The sequence below is a fragment of the Ahaetulla prasina genome, chromosome 1 (genome assembly GCF_028640845.1).
Source record: "Ahaetulla prasina isolate Xishuangbanna chromosome 1, ASM2864084v1, whole genome shotgun sequence".
Lineage (NCBI taxonomy): Eukaryota > Metazoa > Chordata > Lepidosauria > Squamata > Colubridae > Ahaetulla > Ahaetulla prasina.
In genome coordinates, this window is record NC_080539.1 from 107,286,620 (window position 1) to 107,308,731 (window position 22,112).

Consider the following 22,112-nt stretch of genomic DNA (forward strand, 5'->3'; position numbering starts at 1 on the left):
CAGCATGTCTATCCAATGCTTTTGACTCTTCTGATGTTAGTCTGTGGGTGATGATTGAATTTCCAGAGAAAGATTTACTGCTGGCCCTGGGCCATCCTGAAAACAAAGGCATTTTAAGATACTTCACCCAACAGTATTTTTTACATACATAAAAATTAAAAGCACAACATTACAAATTAATGACTTTAAAACGAATTTAAAAAATTATTTTAAAGTGTAGGCAAACCTCATAATAGCATAGAAAGACATTTGAAGAGCAGCAGAAAGGTCAGGAAATGTAAATTGAATTGAATTGAATACTTTATTTAGCTAAGTTTGATTAGACACACAAGAAATTTGTCTCCAGTGCAGAAGCTCTAGGTCAGTGATGGCTAATCTTTTTGCCATTGCGTGCCAGGAGCGGGGGGGGGGGGGTTTGCGTGCATGCGTGCCCACACCCATAATTCTATGCATCTCACGCCCATGCGCATGACCCCCCCCCAGCACGCAATGGCACAGTTTTCTCTTTCCACAGCCTCCAGAGCCTTTCTAGGAGTTTGGGGAGGGCAAAAATGACCTTCCCAACCCCCCCCCCCCGAAACTCTCCGGAGGCCAGATATAGCCTATTTCCCAACTTCCAGTGGGCCCAAAAGGCCTGAAAATCAGCTAGCTGGCATGCACATGTGCCCGGAGCTGAGCTCGCATGCCCACCAATATAGGTGGGCATGCGAGGTTCACCATCAGTTCACCATCATGGCTCTAGGTGTACATGCATAGCAATAGAATAATCATAATAATAATATCAATAAGAGTGGGGAGTAAAGAAGATAAGAATAAATAATGAAACTACAGCCATACTACATGGGTAAATACACATAGACATCAGGCAGCACTGTGAGAATTAGGTGTTCAGCACAGTGATAGCACAAGGGAAAGAAACTGTCTCTATGTCTGGTTCTTTTGGCCTGCAGTGCCCTATACTGCCATCCCAAGGGAGGAGTTGAAACAGTTTATGTCCAAGATGTGAGGGGTTCTGTAGATATCTTCTCAGCCCTCTTTCTGATCCATATAATATACAGGTCTTTTATGGAAGGTAGGTAGATTGCAATTGTTCTTCCTGCAGTCTTAAACTATCCATTAACCAGACAGTTGCAGAAGTATAAACGACAGACTCTGTAAAACTTTATCAACAGCTCCTGGGGCAGTCTGAATTTCCATAATATTTTTTTGTTATGCCTTTTTAATGATGGTTTTAATGTTAGATGTCCATTTCAACTCCCAGGAGATTATAGAACTCAAAAACCTGAAGGACTCTATTGCTGACACTGTGCTTTTAAGTATAGTAAAAAGTGGTATAATAAAAGATCTCCTCCTAAAATCCACTCCTATCTCTACAGTTTTAAGCATGTTCAGCTCCAGATTGTTCCAACTGCACCACAGGGGTAGTTGTTCAACTTCCTGTCTATACGCAGACTCACTGGCTCAAATGATACGAGTGACCATTTATGTCATCTGCAAACTTTAGAACTTTAACAGTGATCTCTAGAGATGCAGAAGAGCAATAGAGAGAGCACACAGCCGTGAGGGGCACTTTTTCTAATTGCCTGGGTACTAGCTTCAGTTGTTGTTTTCCATCTGTCAGAAAGTTGATAATCCACCTATAAGTATGAACAGTGAACTGAGTCAGTTTAGAGTGAAGGATTTCTGGAATGATGGTATTGAATGCTGAGCTGAAGTCTACAAAAAGGGTCCATGCATAGATCCCTGGGCATTCAAGATGTTGCAAGATGTAATGCAATGCCATACTGACAGCATCATCTGTTGACCTATTTAGGCAAACTGGGAAGGATCTAACAGTTGATCTGTGATGACTTTCAGGGAGGCCAGCACTAACCTTTCAATGTTCTTCAGAACTGCAGGTGTCAGAGCAAGGGGCCTGTAGTCATTCAGCTCCCTGATGGAGGATTTCTTATACTTATTTCTTAAGATGATGGTAGTCATGATTTGAAGCAAGAAGGGACATAACACATCTCCAGTGATTTATTAAAAGATGTGGGCCAGTTGTTCAGCACAGGGTTTCAAAAACGAAGGAGTTACTCCAACTGGTGCTGTTCCGATCTTATGTCTATGAAATAGATAAAATGGCAAAATGGCAAAAGCTAATCCTGGTTCAAAGCTATTAAAGGTGTTAACATTTTCAAAGGAATTGGGGCAACGAAATGAAGTTGGGACTTCATACTGCTAACACATTAACAGAGTGTCCTGTCAGATCCAGTCTTGGCTACTTGTCTTGAAGCCCTAGATAATTATTAGATTGTCAAAATAAATTTATTGAAGTATTTCCATCCACTATGCTTCAGGTAACATGTCAGTCTAAAGCTAATTTTTATCTGCAGCGGCCTCTCAAGTCAGTGATGTATTGAGAAACGTCCATAGATCATATTCTTGGTTTTTAAAGGAAAAGTAATCCCTCCATAACACAATTTAAATATTCTTCTGGGTCTTGAGTTGTGATTGAGTAGATTCAATTTTACCTGCCTACTATTGTTCCATAATGATGATTTCCTAAACTTTCTTGATTTTTGATGAAAAAGAGAGAAAGCTTGACATCATCTCACATTGGTGAGATTTCACACCCAATCCCTGGATAAGCTCTGTCAGTTTTATGTAAATGTGAAACAGCAGGAGGGAGAGAGTAGATTCCTTTGGGATGTCTTGAAGTACTGTGGGGTTGAGCAGTTCTTTTTGTAAGTGAAAGCCAGGAGCTGAACTGCTCTTTAAAAGAGAAATATTTGTTGTAAAGGTCAGTGAGTTTTAAGAATCTGAGCTTTAGAGTATCAAAGAGTTCTCATGTGCTACAGTTCCCACATCAGCAGTTCTCACTTCAGCCAGACATCTTTTCTATTACCTATCCATCACCTTCCATTGCTCTGTCTTCTTTTTGAGATGGGGTGTTAAAAAATACTCTGCTCCTGTGACACCTCCCTGCAGACCTATCCACCAAATATAATGAAAATATTTCTACATATTCCACTCTCATTCTTGGAATGGGACAACTTGCCGCAGCCAATTTGCCATGGCCAACTTGCCACGATCAACTCACCACTGCCAATTCTCCACGGCCAACTCGTCACGGCCCACTTCAGTGGGACAACTCAATATGTATCAATTTATGTACACTGAGAGCATATGCACCAAGACAAATTCCTTGTGTGTCCAATCACACTTGGCCAATAAAAAATTCTATTCTATTCTATTCTATATGGCCAACTCACCGTGGGACACCTCGCTGCAGGACAATTCAACAATTCAATTTCATTATTTAAAATAATTAAATATTTTAATTTTTGTCATTCACATTTCATTTTGTCCCTCCTTTGGCATCCTTTCTTTAATGATTCTATTTTCCATTCCACTGAAAGGAACAACTAATTAAATTGAATGATTTAATTGATATACTGTTAGTCTGAAAAAATTTGCTAGGGCATGTCAGTGAATTATTAGTACTTGTAAAAGTAACTTACGTTATGCAAGCTTAATGATCACCATATTATTGTGTAGTGGTGATCATTTCAGTGTCTTTTTCACATAAACAGTTGGCTGATTTTCTCCATGATGATCTATCCATAACCTGTTCTTTCAAGTCTTCCAATTGGGCACTCATTGCTGCTGGAACTGAATCCATCCATCTTGCTGCTGGTCATCATCTTCTCTTTCCTTCTACCTTTCCCAGGATTAGAGCCTTTTGCAGACAGCTGGGTCATTGCATAATGTAACCAAAATAGTGCCTCAAGTGAGAACTCCTAGATTCCTATGCACAAGCTGGACAACAAATTGGATTAAACTGCAAATATAAACCTTTATGACAACAGAATAAATAAATTATGCATGTGTGTATGTGTGTACACATTAAGTAACGCTATTAACGGTTTGTTATTTTTAAATTATGTGTGCAGAACTGGCAAATTTTAATGCAGTTGACTTAAAATGTTATTTGCTTGAGCCAGTTTAATGGGAGATACAATAAACAAAGCGTGCCACAGCTTTGGACACAAAGATAAATAGATTCACCTCAGGGCATTGAACTTGTTTTCTTTATTTTAGCTCAAGTTGTCTTGGGAGAGTTTATCCATGTTTGAAGTACATCTAAATACACTCAAAGGACGTGATTAATCTGTTAATTTTGGGAAAAACTACTGTGGGAAAATATGCTTCTTCTTCATGAAAGACAGTGGAACTCAGTGGAATGTTGATGATTAATGCTTTAAAAAACATTTTTTTTTTAGATTTAGAAAATGTTTCTGGTGTTCACTTAACGTTGACATGTTTTTTTAAAAGTAAAGAACAATCTTAGTATGTTACTTGTAAGCCCATGTCTTTTCCATTGTTTCCTTCTGGAATGTTTTTTATGATTTATAGCCCTACTAAGGTGTGGCTTTGTTACTGAGATTTGGGATCCTTGTCTATAGTGGAGCCTGTTCAATATATTAAATGTTTCTGTAACTCAGATATTAATTTATTTTATTTTCACTTTATAAAGTGAAAACCACTCACGCCGTAATCACGAAATCTCCAGAACCCATGAAGCCTACAAACTTGAAATTTGCCATGTATGTTCCTCTTGGCCTCTAGGTGCTCACTAAGAAAGGATTTTTCAAAATGACCATCAGAGCATTATTATTTCCTATATTATTATTAACACGCTCTGATATTAAGGATGCTAATGTTCTACTCCCCTTCCCCACCTGAAAAGAAATCTGTCCAAAGGCAAAACACAAGCAGAGGAGTTTCACTTTCAGTTTTACTTTCACAGCAGCAAGCAGCTTTACTACAGAACAGTTGAGCTAAGTCACGCCTATCCTCCTTCCTGTCTCCTTGGTCACACAGCAAATACTGTTTGAGTTTCCAAACACCCCTCAACTCTCTCGCACACTGACAAGATGCTTGCCAGATGAATATCGATGGATGCTGCAGGCTGGGACATTATAGTCCCCCTCCCTCTCTATTCCAACTGCCAATTGCATCATATTAACACACACTGATGCTGTGGAGTTACACATTCTATATTAAGTTTCAGGCTGTAAGTGTCAATTTATCAAGCCTGAGCATATAGTTTTGTAGCAAAGCACGGGCATCCAGCTAGTGGTTTTAATATTGTTTCATATTTGATATGCTTTTATGTGTTTTAGATTGCATTTGGTGCATTATTTTTGATTGTGTTTTAAAAAGTGCTGTAAGCCACAGAGTCTTATGCTTGAGATTGGCAGCTTCAAGTTGAAGATGTCAATACATACATACATACATACATACATACATACATACATACATACATACATACATACCACGAGTGAAATGCTCCCGGTTCGGACTGGCTCACCCAATCTAGTAGTGATGGCGGCGGGTGGTTCGCAGAACTGGTAGCAAAAATCCCTGGCTCCGCCCCCTGCCTCTGCTGAGTCGCACCATCATCAGAGGGTTTTTTTTTTACTTTTAAAAGCAGTTTTTCTTCAGCCGAAAACATGCCTTTAAAAGTAAAAAAAAAAAAGCCTTTGAGGATCCCGCGGCTCAGCTGAGATCGTCAGAACCCTTTAAAAGTTTTTTTTAACAACCTTTTCTGCTGAAGAGGTTGTAAAAAAAAGGGTTTTAAAAGGCTCCTCTGGCAATCCCAGGTGAGTTCCTCATCAGCAGAACCTTAAAAAAACATGTTTTCTACAAGCTTTTCAGCCGAAGAGCTTGTAGAAAACCTCCTTTTAAGAGATTCTGGGCTGCGATGAAGCACTTACCTTATACTGCTCCTTTCCGGCTGGGAAAGCCATGCTTTACATCAGTTGCATCAGCTAGCAATTGAAGCTGCTTGCCTGAAATCCATTTCAGTCAGCAACTCAATTTGCCTGCTTTGCTGGCTGAGGACCTCTGGGAATTGAAGTCCACAAACCTTAAAGTTACTAAGGTTGGAGATCCCTGATCTAAAAAATATAAATAAAATAAAATAATAAAATATTTGTGCAGCTTTCTGAGATTTGGTGTGTTTCTGTAGTGTTTCACTTTAACTACACAAACACACAAAATCTCACAAAGCTGTATGTGGCATTGTGTTTGTGTGTGTGTGTGTGTGTGTGTGTGTGTGTGAGTCAGTTGTGTTGTGTTGTGTGTGTGTGTGTAAAGTGTGAAAGTTGGTTTTTGGTACCTCTTATTGTTTTGTATACTTTGTTTATTATTTTTATTATTTATTGTTATTGGCCACGCCCACCCAGTCATCTGACCACCAAGCCACGCCCACCAATTAAGCCATGCCCACAGAACTGGTAGGGAAAATTTTTAGATTTCACCCCTGATATATACATACTATTCCCATGTGTCTCCAATTAAAGTAGTAAGGAGGAATGGCTGCTTATCTTTTGAGCTTGGATAAGGTAGGCCGATGGTGCCATCTGTTGAGGCTGAAAAAAATGCTTAACGGCTCTCAGGAGGCAACACTCACCTCTGTGGTTTGGCATGAACCCATTGGGTTCATTGGGTTCCTTGTAGACTGATGTCATTCTGGGCTTGTTCCACAGGTTTAAATATTTATTTTGGTGTGTTTGTTTTCTAGCCGGAGGTCTGGCCAATATACAATGAATCATGATAACTCTAAGAAGCCTTCAGGGAAGCTCCCTTGCGAGCATTCAGGATCTCAAGATTCACTTGATGAATTATCCATGGATGACTACTGGAAAGAACTTGAAAATATCCATGAAACAAGAAGTGGCAATCATGAAGAACGTGACCTGGTTGTGGTGAAAGAACCTGATGGTAATTACATTTAAACTCTATGAAACTATTCCATAGATTGTGAAGGTTTAATTTTGCACTATTTGGTTTCTGCTTCTAGTCTAGACTTGTATAGTACAGATTTAAGATTGGCGGATGTTTCTAAATCTGTCACCTAGTAACGGTTCACTGTGAAAAACATGGATGTGTTACTATAGATTACTAAGGATTGTAGGGAAAGATACTTCCGTAAATAACATACAATTTATGTGTGGAATTTATGGCGACAACATGTGCAGATGGATTTAAAAAAGGATTACGAACAGTTATTTATTAGTTATAAGACTGAAAACCAGAACAGACATTGGAGTGGATTTTAATTCTGGGCATTTGGTTGACCACTTCTGGAAGCAAGATGCTGTACATCATAAACCTTTAATTATACCCAATAGGTTGCTTCCTTATGTTTCCCATTGATGTTGAAGTGAGTATGAGAGGTTCTGATTTTTGGGATGCTTGCTAGCTATGTAATCATCTCCAGTCAGAATGTGCACATTCATCATATAAAAAGTAATAGGACTGGAGAAGCTAATGGAATAAAATACAAGTCATCTGTGCATATGGGTTACAAAGCCTATATTAAACCAGGTTCATCTTTACTTTTGGCAATTAGCTCCTCATTAACTATTTTATTTTTCTGTCATCGTAGCTTCTGGGGAGGATAGTATTGTAGCAATTTGAAATGTGCTTTGGAACCAACCACAACTAATTATTGGGTGTGTGCTCAATTTTACCACAATATAGACTTCATTGTGAGTAGCCATTGATGATCAAACATTGATCAGCTTTAAAAATGTTCCTTTAAAAAAACCAGCAAACCAAAAATATCAACAGTGTCCTAGAAATTCAGGAATATTTTTTGACTGTATTTTAAAAATCAATACTATAAAAAATCTATATGCCTGGTTTCTTCATTTATGAAATTGAAATTAATTGAATTCTAAACTGCCTGGAATGTAGTATAAAAGATTTCACCATTCCATTGGCTGGTTCACAGTAATGTGATATAGATAATTCATGCTGTGATACTGCTGGCTTTGCTTCCAGATAATATGCGCAACGTTTATTGCCCATTGATTTATAGTTCAGAAGGAATTTCAGCCATTATTGATACTGGATTAGGGCCAAACCATAGCTGAAGTAGCAGGAAGTTGTTGTTCCATTTTTATATAGAATGATTGTCTTGTAAAACTAGAACCTGCAGTACAACATCCACTTGTCATGCTTGAGGAATTTTGCTTTTAGAAATGATCTAGTATTTATTTTTCAACTATTTCTAGTGTCTAAGAAAATTCTCACTTTTAGATAACACCATTTAAAACTTAATAGTGTCACATACTTATATGTTAAATGTACAATATTCAGTGTTGGTTTAGTGCTAAAAAAAGAAAGGAAACAATGATATATAATTATATGCCAGATAATACATTTAGCATTGTGATTTCAGTGCTGATCATATAACTCTTCTTAGACGTGATGACAGTCAATCATGTATTTAATTCTTAGGGTTTTTCACATTGCCAAAAGATATAAAAACTGTAACCTTGCAATAAAATATTGTACAAATACTAAATTTTTAAATTTGGAAAGATGGGGATTGCTAAAAGAACAATACTAGCAAAATATTTTATGGCAAAGCTAACAAAATAAAAGCACAAACTGCATTACAAATACTTATTATTTATTATTCTGTTAAAGAATTACATCTAAATAAATTAATATTTTATTGGAATTTTTTCCCAATAAAATATTAATTGTATTTCTGCTATGGAGGTCTATCCAAACATAATTTAAAAATAACAGAGAAAACTTTTATTGAATGATATCTGACAAACTTAACACTGTTTATCAAAACTTAGTTCTGTTTTAGATTTGGAGATGGAGAATAATTTAAACTTGAGTTAAAAAATTTTTTTTTAAAAAAATGAACCATTTAATTTTTTTCATTTTTCATTTTTCATTTCATTTTTCATAAGGAAAGCTGATATGAATGAATTTTTCATATAGTGTAGCAGAAACACTACTGAGTACAGTACGCTACAAGTAGTTGTCCGGCAGACTAATGATTTATAGTTTTTCTCAGCAGGACTCCTTCTGTATTCAGGAAAGTATTAAAGTGTTGCCAGCTAGAAACAATAAGGAAATTATCCCCTTAAAAATCGCTAAGGAGCAAGTAGAGCATCAACAAAGACAATTGAATGTTGCAGTACAATAGCCCATTTGCAGTAACAGCACTCATTAGCTTGATAACCTCTGATTAAATTGATTTAACAAAGAATTCCCTTAGAAAAACAAGTTGCTTAGAAAGGATAAAAAGTACAGATAATATATTCTGATGTAACACGTTCATATTTTTGAAGGAAATCCATGCAACAAAAGTACAAGAGAAAAGAGAAGTGATGGTACAGATATTATAGAGAAGAGAAGTACAGATATTATAGTAGTTTTGCTATGTATATCTACCTTGTCCTTTCTCATGGAGTTCAGTGGCCATATTCATATGTAATAGCAAAACACGTCTTGCTACATTTAATGTCCCAGGTTTGGAAGTGTTTATTTCCTCTCAAAGTATTTTAATAGTTTGGGAGAAAACCAGTTTTCTATATCCAGATGTAATAACAAATGTAAGACCGTGCAAAGCAGTAACATCTAATCTGACTGCACAGTTATGGAATAAACAGGGAAAAACAAAGCATGCAAATAACTTTGAGATTCAGGACTTCTCAATCATGTAACTTCCATCTATGCTTACAATGATTATTGCGGGGAAGATAAAGTATTTGTAGGATAGCAATGAAGAATAACACAAAACAGAAACCAAATGTCTTGATATTTGAATGATCCTTTTTACAGCTTCATTGCAATCCCTAGGAATACCTTAAAAAAATACCTTTTACCATGTAAATCAGTTAGTTTTATCTAATTTTTGTGCAGAGGTAATGAAATATAGTTCAATTTAGGTCAAGTGTTTTAGCCTCAACATGATAGGTTAGAAATTTTTAAAGCATGTTTGAGTTGAATCACCAGTTGTGACCTCTTTTCTTTTTTAGTACATGAAAAAGTTTCTACTGTACCATAGAGACTATTTTCATTTTTCTGTTAAAAAATATGGGGTTGAATGTAATACAAACTGCATCGTACATGTATGTCTTCCTTCTCTTTATATGAATAGAGGGTGAATTAGAAGAAGAGTGGTTAAAAGAAGCAGGTCTGTCCACCCTCTTTGGTGAAGCTGCTGGAGATTCCCATGAAAGCATGGTGGTTTTGGCTACCTTGACAAGAACTCAGGCTATAGCAGTGCAGAAGCGAGTCGATACTGTCACCCAGACAATGAGGAAGAAAAACAAACAGTACCATGTTCCTGATGTGAGAGAGATCTTCAAGCAACAAAATGAATCAATGGTAAAAGTAAGTTCCTGGTTTGGGACTTTGGTTTGGCATTTCTGAAAAAGCTTTTTAAAACAGTGCAGGATAGATGGGAAGTAAAATGCACTTTTTTTCCATTTTAGCAAAACCCACAGTAGAATTTTCAGAAATTTCACAGTAGAAATTTCAGAAGAGCTGAAGACAAAGTCTAGATTTGCCAATTTTTTTTTAAAGGGTAAATTGCCTATGTAAAGGATCACACATAATTTCTGAAACTTTGCCTTTTTTTTTCTTTTGTGAGGATTCTATACTTTGAAGTGAAATTAAGCAACTTTTCAAGGGAGCATATTTTAATGTAGGTATAGAGGACTTGAATTTTATTTTGATCCTTGTGTCTTTCATTTAAACATGAATGAGAAAGGATGCAACTTTTGTTTATGAGTAGGCAGTTGCATTGAAATCAATTTGCATGACTCCTGCAAATCAATTTTTCTGAATTCAGAATTTCCCAGCCATTAAAATGTGAATTAATTGCTCGTATCACTATTCTACAAATAGAGAAAAATATTTTCTGTATAGAATATTTAGAATGAAAGAAAGTATATATTGTAGAGGTATACGTCCCTGCTTGGTAATATCATTCAATTAATTCACATTTAGGAGAGACCAATACAGTGTTCAATATTGTATTGAATTGTATACGACTAATTCTGTTAATTATTGAGAGCAGTATGATGTATTGATTGTGTTGTTGGACTATGACCAACATTCAAATCTACCCTTAGCCTTATGTCTAGAGGAAAGGCAACATATGAATATAATACTTAAATAACAAATTTTGAAGAATGGCTGATAAAATATAAGGCTACAGAGGCATATCTATAAAAGCATTAGAAGTGTACTTCAGTGCAAAGGAGGCATTATTTTTCTAATGTCCCACAAAACTTAATGCATCCTGCATCTCTATTACATATGAATATATTGTAGACACTTGTGTTTCAGTGTTTTAGAATAAAAATATGAAAAAGTATCTATTTCTATTAGGAACCAAAAATAGGAAGTGGCAGATAACCTTAAAATGTATTTCCCAAAACTTGCAGACTGTTATGCAGCACATTCTCTTATTTGTTTTAAGATATATAATTGAGATCATATACAGTAATGCAGCAAGTATTGAATAGTTACATGGCCATTCTTCTTCTTCTGTGCTATCCCTATGGTTCCTTCTAGTCAGCGTTTATGGTTGGTTCATGATACTGATTTAGCTCATTTCACTACAGTCTATTCCATCAATTTAGCTTTCCCTCTTGAAAATAGAGAAGCCAGGAGGAGAACAACAAATTAGTTTCTGCATGTATTAACTGTGTGTATACTATTTTAGTGAAACAATGAAGGAGTCTCTTTTTAGAATAGTAAATTCTAAATTCTATCTTTTATACCATCAACAATGCTACTTTTTATTATGAAGTATAACTCTATGCTTACATTATATTTGTAAATAGGAAAACAGTTTTGGTGTTTTTTCCCTTTTTAAACTAATAAGAAATAAGACAACAAATGTACTATTGTGAAAATATTGCACCTAGTTAAGAGATGGATTTTTCTCTGGAGCAAAAAGATCTTTTATATAAGACAAGATTAGTAATGATAAGCTATGAAGGAATTTTGATATCCTATTGGAAATCCAATATAGATAAGCTCTAGATAACCATTGTTCTAAGCAGTTTTAACTCACATGGATTCTTTCTTTTAACAAAGAAGGCAATATTTTATTTACTCTCTCTCTCCTGTCAACAGGGAAGAATTGAAAATATGTTGAAAATAAAAATAATTCCACTGTTCCCCTGCTAACATTCATATCTAGGGGGCATTTGCTATTACGCGGGTTAGCATGTAAAAGTACAATGTAAAAGAAAAAGCTAAAGAAAAAGCTAAGCTGTCTCCTCATTTTCCCTTTAAAATGTGTATTCTGTAATGTGAATCATACTCAGTATCAGGAAAAAGAAACAATCTAGAATAGGTGTGTCAGACTCAAGGTTCAGGGGCCAGATGTGGCCCGCGGGGCCGCCCTGGAAACAGTGAAGGGCTGGCTTACAATGCCTCTGCCAATGGCCCTCCCGAGCTCTACTTTTGCTGGTAGAGGGTTGCAGGAGGCCATCGCAGCTGAAAACTGAGCTTGGGAGCCCATTTTCGCTGGCAGAGTGCTCGGGCCACCACATGAGTGATGTCAAGCTGGCCATCACACGAGTGATGTCAAGCTGCCCCATCCCCCCAAGGTCAAACACAACCCTGATGTGGCCCACAATGAAATCGAATTTGACACCCCGATCTAGAAAATCAGTAGCTAGGCAGGGCAGGCAAAAATTAACATTTTACTTCTAAGTCACCCAGAGTTGGCACTCAGATGGAAAATAAATAACCTCCCCCACCATTTGCTATTAACAGGAGGCTTTCAAGAAGCAACTCACCTCAATTGGCCAACTACCAGCATTCTTTGAATTCATTGAATGCAGGTTTTTGCCCACAACCTTGGTTTTCCTTGGAAATTCTTAAAAAGAGATATACATTTAGAAATGAGGTTTCACCAGATTTTAATTCCAGTAAAACTATTGTAAAGTGACATTTCTCTGGTTTGAGTCACTTATTATAATTTTTGCAAGCAATGCAAAAGAAATGCAAGTAAAATTAAGAATAATCCATTAAATCTTTATGGAAATTATATTAAGATTCTCCGAACCTTCTAAAATTCCAAGTATTCAGGTGTTAACTGTATTCCTTTTCCATGAAAGTCTTATTTTTTTATATCTAAGCTGTAGTTTTGTAAGTACTGAAATGTTTAATAAAAGTTCAAAATCCATGTTAAGAGTGAAGTTGTTTATTAATGAAGAAAATTGCTAAACTCTTTATACAATACAACATTTTAATACCATTTAAAAGTTTAATGATGCTGGTCTTATATATTCAAACTTCTTAATTACCCATGTCCCTCATAGAGGGGCTCTTCTCATATAATAATAGATGTGCTTGTGTTAGTGCTTCTTATGCTATTTTTCTGTTGGTTCTTCAGTTATTTTTTAATAGTTAAGTAGGATCCATATCTACTACCCGATAATTTCTGAATGGTTTCCCTATTGCTGTCTCCTCGGAATGTACAATCTAATGAGACTTCAGTTACAGGACTTACAAATTCCATTTGAATTGTTGATTCAACTTTCAGAAAATAAAATTCATTTTAATCAAAATGACTCAACATATTCAACTAGAATACATTTGATTTGGTTTAATATGGTTCAGAAAGCTGGTTTGGTCCATAGATCTGAGAGATTGTAGAATTAATTTTTAATTCTACTTTTGGTAAAATATAGAGACCTATACATTGGTATGAGGAGCTTATTAATTGTGCTGTATCAATCACCCCATGTATGGCAATTTCTTTCAGATAAACGATGTTATGCTTCAATGGTTAGATGGCTGAGGCATTGGTGTCTAAATATAAATCTTTTTAACATTCATATTCTATTGTGTTTTTAATTTATATGAAATGTTAATAGACATATATCCATATGCTAAATAAATAAATAATCTTTGTATTTGTCTTAGAAGTTGTTTTTTGTTCTCTCAAATAGCAAGTAATTAATACTAACTAACTAATGCTGTTTATTAAGTTATATAGCTTATAATCAATATTTAGTTTTCATTCCTATGTGTCTAATTATTAGCTTACTTATTTCATATATTGTAGGAATCCAACATTGATCACCAGCCTGTAAGAGCAGAAAGGAAAAAAGAAAGTTCACAAGAAGATGCCAAAGAAGGTAAATTTTGGTGTAAAATAAAATCTAGGCCACTCTACTAATAGCTTGTGAGCAATGTGATTAGTTCTCTTAAGAAATCCTGTCTATATGGCATAATAAGGCAAAGGTATTGTTAGTAAAATAATAGACCATGGTTTTTAGAAGTCTGTTGACTAAAAAGAAGCTCTGGTTTACCTGATCACATTAGGTCAAAAGCAAATATTGCAATATGACTTAGTAGGTTCTTATGCACTGTAATAGATTAAAGATTTTACAGATACGTTAAAAATTCATAATCATATGGCCAGGGTCAGATATTATGAAATTCTGGTTTCAAATATATGAAAGGGCCAAGTTATCTCCCCTTTTTCTACTCAGAGTTGTAGGGTTTTCAAGATACGACTTGGCAACCTTGTGTGTGTTTCGAAGCAGAGAGTAAGCCACCTTATGCTTCATATGTTCAGTGCAACTCAGAATTAGGACATTAAAATAGATTAAGAAACCACAAGAAGTAGTACAATCAAGACAGAGATAGATATACCATAATCCATAATTTCCAACCTATACTTAAGGGAAGAAAAACAACAAAAGAAATAGTAATGTGTCTGGACTAATTCTAAGAAATTGTATTAATTTGTGAACAGACATAGTGACAACAGCCATGGTAGAAAATCAATCAATGTAGTACCTTTAACAGACAAACTGCAAAATTCCAAGTTCAAATAGTAAGCCACGTGTACTCCTAAGAACATTAGCAAAATCTTTCTCCTCTCACTTAAGCCATCAGGCAGCTGTTTGCTGGTAAGAACTGTTTCTAGGATGGGAAGGTTGCCAAACTGCTGGGTCAGCATAAGGCTGAGAGGGGAAGATTGAAAAACACCGGGTCTTCTGCCAATTAACCAGACTGTGGAATCATAGCTTGGAAAACGACCAAGCATTTATTTAAGAATTTTGTAACATCTGGTTCTTTTTTTCCTAGTGCCTTTTCATGACTGCTTTAGAAATGGGAAGTTGTAAAAAACTATTTTCATGTGCTCCATGCTCTGCAGCCCTGCATGCAAATGGCCATTAAATATGGCATTTGGCAACTTTACTGCCTAATAGAGCACTGCCTCCAAGTTGGGACAGGATGAAAATCTGTTCCGTCTGCTGATTTATCCAGGCTTATTTTGGAACAAACTCTGGTCTGCGTATCCTTCAAATAATTATCAGTTCTACTTTTCACAAAGCATTATATGGGCATGGCGTTTAATAGGATTGGAATTGGGATTGCTTCATATATGAAAGGGAGCAAATATCTTGATGTGAAATCAACTTATGGTATGACTCCCAAAGGAATAAGTGCCTTCACATTTCTTGCAACACCAACACAAATAATCATTAGTCAGTCCATCAACTCAGTAGACATAAAGACAACAGTTTGATGAAATAATTTAAACTTAAATAAAAGGATATAAACTTAGTGTTCTTCAAAACTTGAGTCCATTGGTTGAAAAGAATTGGAATTTCCAATTCTTGATTCAAAACGTCTTGTATATTTGTTAGATATTTTAAACTGTTCCTTCAGCTTTTGACAGAAAAAAAAAGGAGGCTTAGATTCTGTAATGATATGTGGGAATAACCTTGGGAGACGGGCAACTGCTGAAGCCAAGGGAATGGCTAGATAAGAGGGAGCCTAGTTCCCAGCAGGAATTGTGGGCAGAATAAACAGCTCAAAAGGGATCCTCCGCCAGTGGCGGTCGAGCAGCCCTGATTGAGTATAATTTGAGTATAGGATTGACTGTTGGATAAGTGATTGTATTGTACACTGGTCAAATTGTGGGAATTATTATGGAAAATAAAAATTTTGATTTAAAAAAAAAAGGGGATCCTCCATAGTTTCTTGGGCTGTAAAGGTGACAGGAGAGAAACGTACTTTCAGAACTGTAATGTTCTATTAATATAATCTTACGTAAAGTAGAGCTAATGATTCTGGGTGTGCTTCTTGTCTGGACTACCTCACAATGATGACATATCCTGAGATTGAATTGTTCAGTGTTAATCACTTACCAGGTATTTGAGAAACTGCTAAAGCATCAAATTGGAATTGAGCTGTCAAAACATGTTTTCATACTTCCCTTTTGGGTTGATGGTAAAGAAAATTCTATTTGCAGTTGCTGAAAATATTTAAAGTAATAATTAAACAACAATTAATCTAATGTACCGTAGGATACCCTTTTGCACCCATTCTTTCCAGGAAAGGTTTGCCACTGATTTGTAGAGTTATGCCAGAAAGTTAAGTGTTCATAAGATTCCATATCAGAATTAGAGCTATCACCTAACAGGGACCAAATATGTCTAACACTGGAATTAATTGTCATAGACTTTATACCTAACAACTGCCAAGATTTAAATGGATAAGTGCAAGGCAATTCCAATTCAAAAAATCATTCCTATAATATCATATTATAGGAATGAATCATATAAAATATTAATACTAAAATATAGGTCCAGTGGTATTTCCAAAAATCTAGAAGAGTAAAATGCCACCTGCCATATATAAATGTCATTTAGAAAGGGAGATTCTGAGTGTTTTTCCTTTTCCAAATAGATTTCCTCCAAATCCTATTAATTTGATCAGAATTTTTCTTTGGAATAACCATAAATATTGATTTATAAAACATATACAACACTAGAACTTATATTAATTTTAATTTTACCCTACCAAATCAAAGTTCTTATACCATCTTTCAAAATCTAATATAATTTGTTCCAGCACAATACACATATTAGCTTGGACAAATTTTGAAATATCTAGTAATAAAATAAAATAGGAATAATAAAATAGGAAAGAGACCACAAATCCCATTTATGAAATCATTCCAATGAGACATGTGACCCTAATGAAGGTAAATTAGATTTAGCTCTAAACCAGGGCTGTCAAACTCACGGCCTGTGGGCTGGATGTATTACGTGCTGGCCATGCCCACACCTGGTTTAATGAAGGGGGAGGGAAATCCCGATACATCACATGATGCTGCCATGACGTGAGTTTGACACCTCTGCTCTAAACATTTGTGGGGATACTTGTCAAATTTAAAATATTTTATATCAAACCATGCAACCATCACTTTCCCCCCCAGTAATTTGGTGTTTTATACAAATTCACTTTACAGGTATATGATCTTACGGGGGAATGTAACAGTAGCGTAAAGTAAGGGGAGCTTGTATGTGCTTTGGTTATAGATAGGTAAGAGAAAATAGAAGTTATTTTTTTCCCTTTCATCTGTAACCCCCTGCATTAGATCCACTGCTGTTTTTCTTCTGAAGTTTGCAAGTTTCATAGAAAGCCACCTTCAGCTGTGTGCTATTTTCAGAACAATTGCTCACAGAAGACATATTTTTTTAAAAAAAGAAATCCTCAATATATAAATGTAGCTCTTTGTATATCTTCCACTTAACCCTGTTAATCTGAAACTTGTTATAATTTAACTCCCAAATTGTGAATTTCATCCAGTTTCCCAAATACCCTTTTTTAAAAATCTGCTTCCAAACTCAAAGTTTAAAGGCAGTTGGAACAAAACTAGTATATCTGTAGGTCAACAGGTAGCAGGCTACATCCCCTCATTGGTTTAGAGAATGTCAAACAAAATAAAAGTTGTAGTTGCTGATTTCCAGTGATAATCAATAAGAAATGTGGAGATTTGGGCTCCGCACTAAATCAGTAGGTTTCACAATTGATCTACAGGTAATCCTCAATTTACATTCATTTGTTTAGAGACCAAAGTTAAGAACAGGACCAAAGAAAGTGACTTATGGCTAGTCTTCAAATTTAGAGCAACTGCAACATCCCAGTGTCATGGGATCAAAATTCAGGTGCTTGGCGACCAGCATGTATTCACAATAGTTGCAGTGTCTCAAAATCATGTGATTGCCATTTGCAGCTTTCCCAGCAGGCTTCTGGCCCTTAAAGTCAAAGTGGGAAGCCAGATTTGCTACTGACTACATGATTCATTTAACAATAGCAGCGATTCACTTAAGAACCATGGCAAAAAAGATAGCATTGGACACAACTCATGTAACAACTGCCTTGCTTAGCAATGGAAATTCTGATCCCAATTGTGGTTGTAAGTCAAGGCTGTATTTTGAACTGCTGAATTTCATCCAAATGACATGGTTGGGTATACCTTCAAGGGGGAGGTGGGGGGAGAAGGCTGGCTTGTGTTTTGGTTCTTCTTATGGGCCATTATGCGTTTTTGGGGGCGGGATTTGCTGTAAAGGAATAGCTGTTCTTGCCAATTACTCCCAGGCTCATAGTAAAGAATGGTACATATTACTGGAATAGCATTTGAAGTGTGTTATTGTTTTGCTCGTTAAATATGATACTATCTTTGTTAAGTTATGGAGGACATAGTGGTGTTAACCATCAGTGATTTATACTCCATTTTTCTATTCTGGCAAATATTCAAGCTGTCTTACAAAATTTTGAAAATATACATTTTTAAAAAAATTCAAGACTCCGGGATACTTTGTAGAATAGCATGGAAAGGGTCTATGTGATAGCAGAAGGTATCAAGCAGTAGTTCTGCAACCCCATTTTCTTTCTGTGGCCTGACAGGAAGGACTGGAACCACAGTTAATCAATGCCTCCAAGATTCAATTCTACTTACCGGTAGATAGTCCAGAAAAATACACCAAAAGATCCAGAAGAATCTGTCCCATTTCTCCAATTCAGTTTTAAGTTTAGGACATCATCCCAGACAACCAAAGCATTTTCAGCACTACATTTTGGCAAAAGCCCAGTTGAAACACGTCCAGATAATTAGTATCATTCAAGGGCATTTAGAGCTGCAAGATCAAACCCTCTGAATCATGTTTTCCAGAGACTTTAATTGTACAGCTCTCCCAAGTGAAGACTGGAGCCCAGAAGGCTGATGCAATCTTGTGCAGACTGCCTCTTCTGAGAGTGCACACTCAAAGCCTGTTCATGCATAAAAGCTTGTTTTCCACAGGTAGCAAGCAGATAAGCAGGCAGCCAGGTGGTCAAGGACATCTTCTCTTTGTCTTACCATTTTAACTAGGTCAGCCAGATAGAAAGCTGGATGTTCATAGACCAGTTTAAAAGAAGAAAGTAGGGTATTTTTGTTGGTTTATTTGTTTGAATTGCAAAAAACCCACAGTGGCAAACCCTGCCCCCCACAATGTTCTCTAAAATATGTCTGTCCTTTAATAGTGAATTAGTTCTCTGGGGAAGAAATTTACTGAGAACAATCTCAGTGACTGGATGGTACATTCCTGGATATAGGAGGGCTACAATTCCTTAAAAACTTGTTGTATATTTAATGCTTAATTTGAGTATGTGGTTCATTCAAGCAGAATTGTGTGAGTATTTAAAAAACTTGTGTTTTTTAAATATAAATATACACATTTCAAAACTTACCAGAGCGTAGGTGAGCGATAGCACTTTCAATTTGGTACACTTCTCTTATTAAAAATAAATAGTAAGTTAGAAAAACGCATTGAAAATTGAAGCACAGGTTACAACTTACACTGCTAGTTTTTCATAGAATGGAGCAATCTAAAATTGAGTTCATTTGAGGGCTGAGGGAAAGCCAGACATTATGATGGATAGCCTCTAAAGCAAACATGAAAGTCAGGCTTGATACATGGGGAGTTATGATATATGATAGTCCTGTGTAAACCTGTAACAGGTTGACTCATTATTATTTGGTTGACTGACAATTAAATCCACTGTATCTTTTTGTTTCACTGAAAGGAGTGTGATAATTCAAAAAAAAAAAAAAAGGTAGAGGGCAGGGAAACAAATTCTGCTAATTTTCCTCTTCTGTGCAATTTCCAATGTTTCTTCCTTATTTGACTCTTCTCCTTTTATGAGATGGAATTTTCTATAATGTAGGCAGTCATTCAATATCACCCCCATTTAATTCATTATTTAATTAGCTAAACAATACATTTCCTACCATCATTGGATTAATACTGGTAAATCCATTATCTTGATGTATTTAACAAAAGAATCCTATAGATAAAATTTCTCCTGTCTCTCCTCTCCTCTCTTCCATATTTAGCATATGGTCAACATATTGATAATTGTCCAAGAGAAGATTTGCAACCAGCTGAAACAGACATTAATTTGGAAATATCATTTTCTGAACAAGCAGTTAATCTCAAAAATAACTCTGTAAGTGATGTGTTAAAAGGCAAAGAAGATGACACTCTGCTTCCTGTAAGTGTTTATATGTATATATGTATGTATTTAGTTTAATGTCCTTCATTTTGTAAATTTACACCTATTTTTATCTATCTCCCCCCCCCCAAAAAAAATTATACATTGGACAAGTTGGATTTAAAAGAGGTGAAATGCTGTACCTTTCCTGTAGCCCAGCAGCCCACACCAGGAACAGGTTCTGTGGAGAGAGGTTTTTCTGCAGACCAGAGGAGGCGGGGTTTTGCTTGCTGCCTGCATTCCGCAGATGAAGTATCGCTTGTTTGCATGGCCCGGTTTCTGCCATGCCGTGGCCCTGTGCTGGTCCACTGACTGGAAGTTGGGGACCCCTGCTGTAGAGATGAGGCATTTTGTGAATTAATTAACATCAGCTCCACCCATTACTTATTAATACAAAATTTTGAATGAGGGAAGACAACATGAACAAGATTCATGGGATTATATCTAGGATATTTTTGCTGACATCTGGACACTAATGGTGGAAATGTAGCTTGAACTATATATCATCAGTGATAGGTCCCACAGTTAACTTATTTGGTGAGAGACAAAGAGCCATATGCAACAAGTGTGGTGGTAAAATATCATAGCACAGATACTATTCGTATTGCTGGTAGTGGGCCATTAATTGAAAACCAGTTGTCATGCTAAATAATTTTTAGCTTATTTTCCTTATAAAATCATTTGGGTAGATATGATAGAGCTATATTCTCCATTATTGTCACTGGTAATTTGAAGTTAAGGAACAGTTTCAGAATCATAAGTGTTGTTTAAGATTAACACTTAAATCAAAAATAAACGTTCTTCTTTTTTTGTGTCTTTTATGTGGAGATGTTTATTTGGAATGTGGATGGGTCAGAACAGGAGATTCTTCTTCCTTTTAACCTTTTAAATGAATGGCTCCAGTTTCTTCTTTTAACCAAAGTTATCAGGCCCAAATATTTTTGAGTGCATGCGTTAACAATGAATTAAAGATTGTTATTTTAATAAATGCAGAAAAGTGAATACTTGGGAAGGAAGGTAACCAAACCAAGAAAAGGAAACTTAGATCTATATTCAAGAGGTAGCAATTTTTTATCAGCAGACAATAGAATGGATGATTATGTCCCATGAGGTAATTGTCGAATCTTAGTGACCACATAGATAAATTTTCTCCATAAAGAATAGGCAATAGATAAAGATAAAAATGCACAACTGAACAAAAAGCGCTGAAAAGAAATAAACTATTGCTGATGCTTGCATTTTGTTCTTCCTGCCAGCTGTATCCTACTGATTTCAATTTTCCCAGGGGTGTTGGACAGAGAAGGTTTGAGCCCAGGACCAGACAGGAAATCTATTCCCACTGTACTGTCCTTTCTACTTACAGTACATGTATCCAATTCAGACTGGAGAAAAAATTACATGCTTCTTGCTTCCTCAGCCTGTCATTGGAAGAGGACTGTGGTTTTAGGATTATAAAACATTTGGAGTTGCTAAACAACCTGTAGGATGCTAAATTAACCACAAATCTGCTTAAAGGTTGTTAGTTAACGCTAATTGTTCCAGCTTGCATAATTAACTCCAATTAAATTACATAAATGGTTGTAACAAAGGGAAGGGAAGTTTTTAATCAGAAATTTATGAAATATACACACTACAATAACAAAACAAGTATTTTTCCTCAAAATGTGTATCTCTTGAAGACAGCAGTGTTTTCAAAGTAGGATTCCCATGTTTTCCTTTCTCTGACCATGGTACATTCCCATAGCAGTTCTGAAGGGCTCCACTTTGCACCATGATTGCATTTTCATTTAAGGAAACACAAGAATGACTTCTGTTCAGATTGCCTAACTTCAAGGAGGCTGCCAGATAGAGAAATTCTCTAACACTTTCAAAGCCCTCACCTATTCAAGGCAGTGCCCCAAAAGAATAGATACTTTTGCCTAAAGCCATGCTTGTTGCGC

At 36.0% G+C, this 22,112-nt stretch overlaps 1 protein-coding gene across 2 annotated transcripts in view; it reads left to right on the top strand.

The window, feature by feature from the left end:
* ARHGAP18 (Rho GTPase activating protein 18) overlaps window positions 1-22,112 on the top strand; it is a 66,829-nt gene that overhangs the window by 17,602 nt on the left and 27,115 nt on the right. The window contains exons 2-5 of one of the 2 annotated variants that reach the window (XM_058171990.1): window positions 6,572-6,771; window positions 9,962-10,191; window positions 13,898-13,970; window positions 20,015-20,172. In XM_058171990.1, the coding sequence (XP_058027973.1) occupies window positions 6,572-6,771; window positions 9,962-10,191; window positions 13,898-13,970; window positions 20,015-20,172 (661 nt within the window). Of the gene's footprint in view, window positions 1-6,571; window positions 6,772-9,961; window positions 10,198-13,897; window positions 13,971-20,014; window positions 20,173-22,112 lie in introns of both variants that reach the window. The other variant, XM_058171980.1, reaches the window with a different exon arrangement.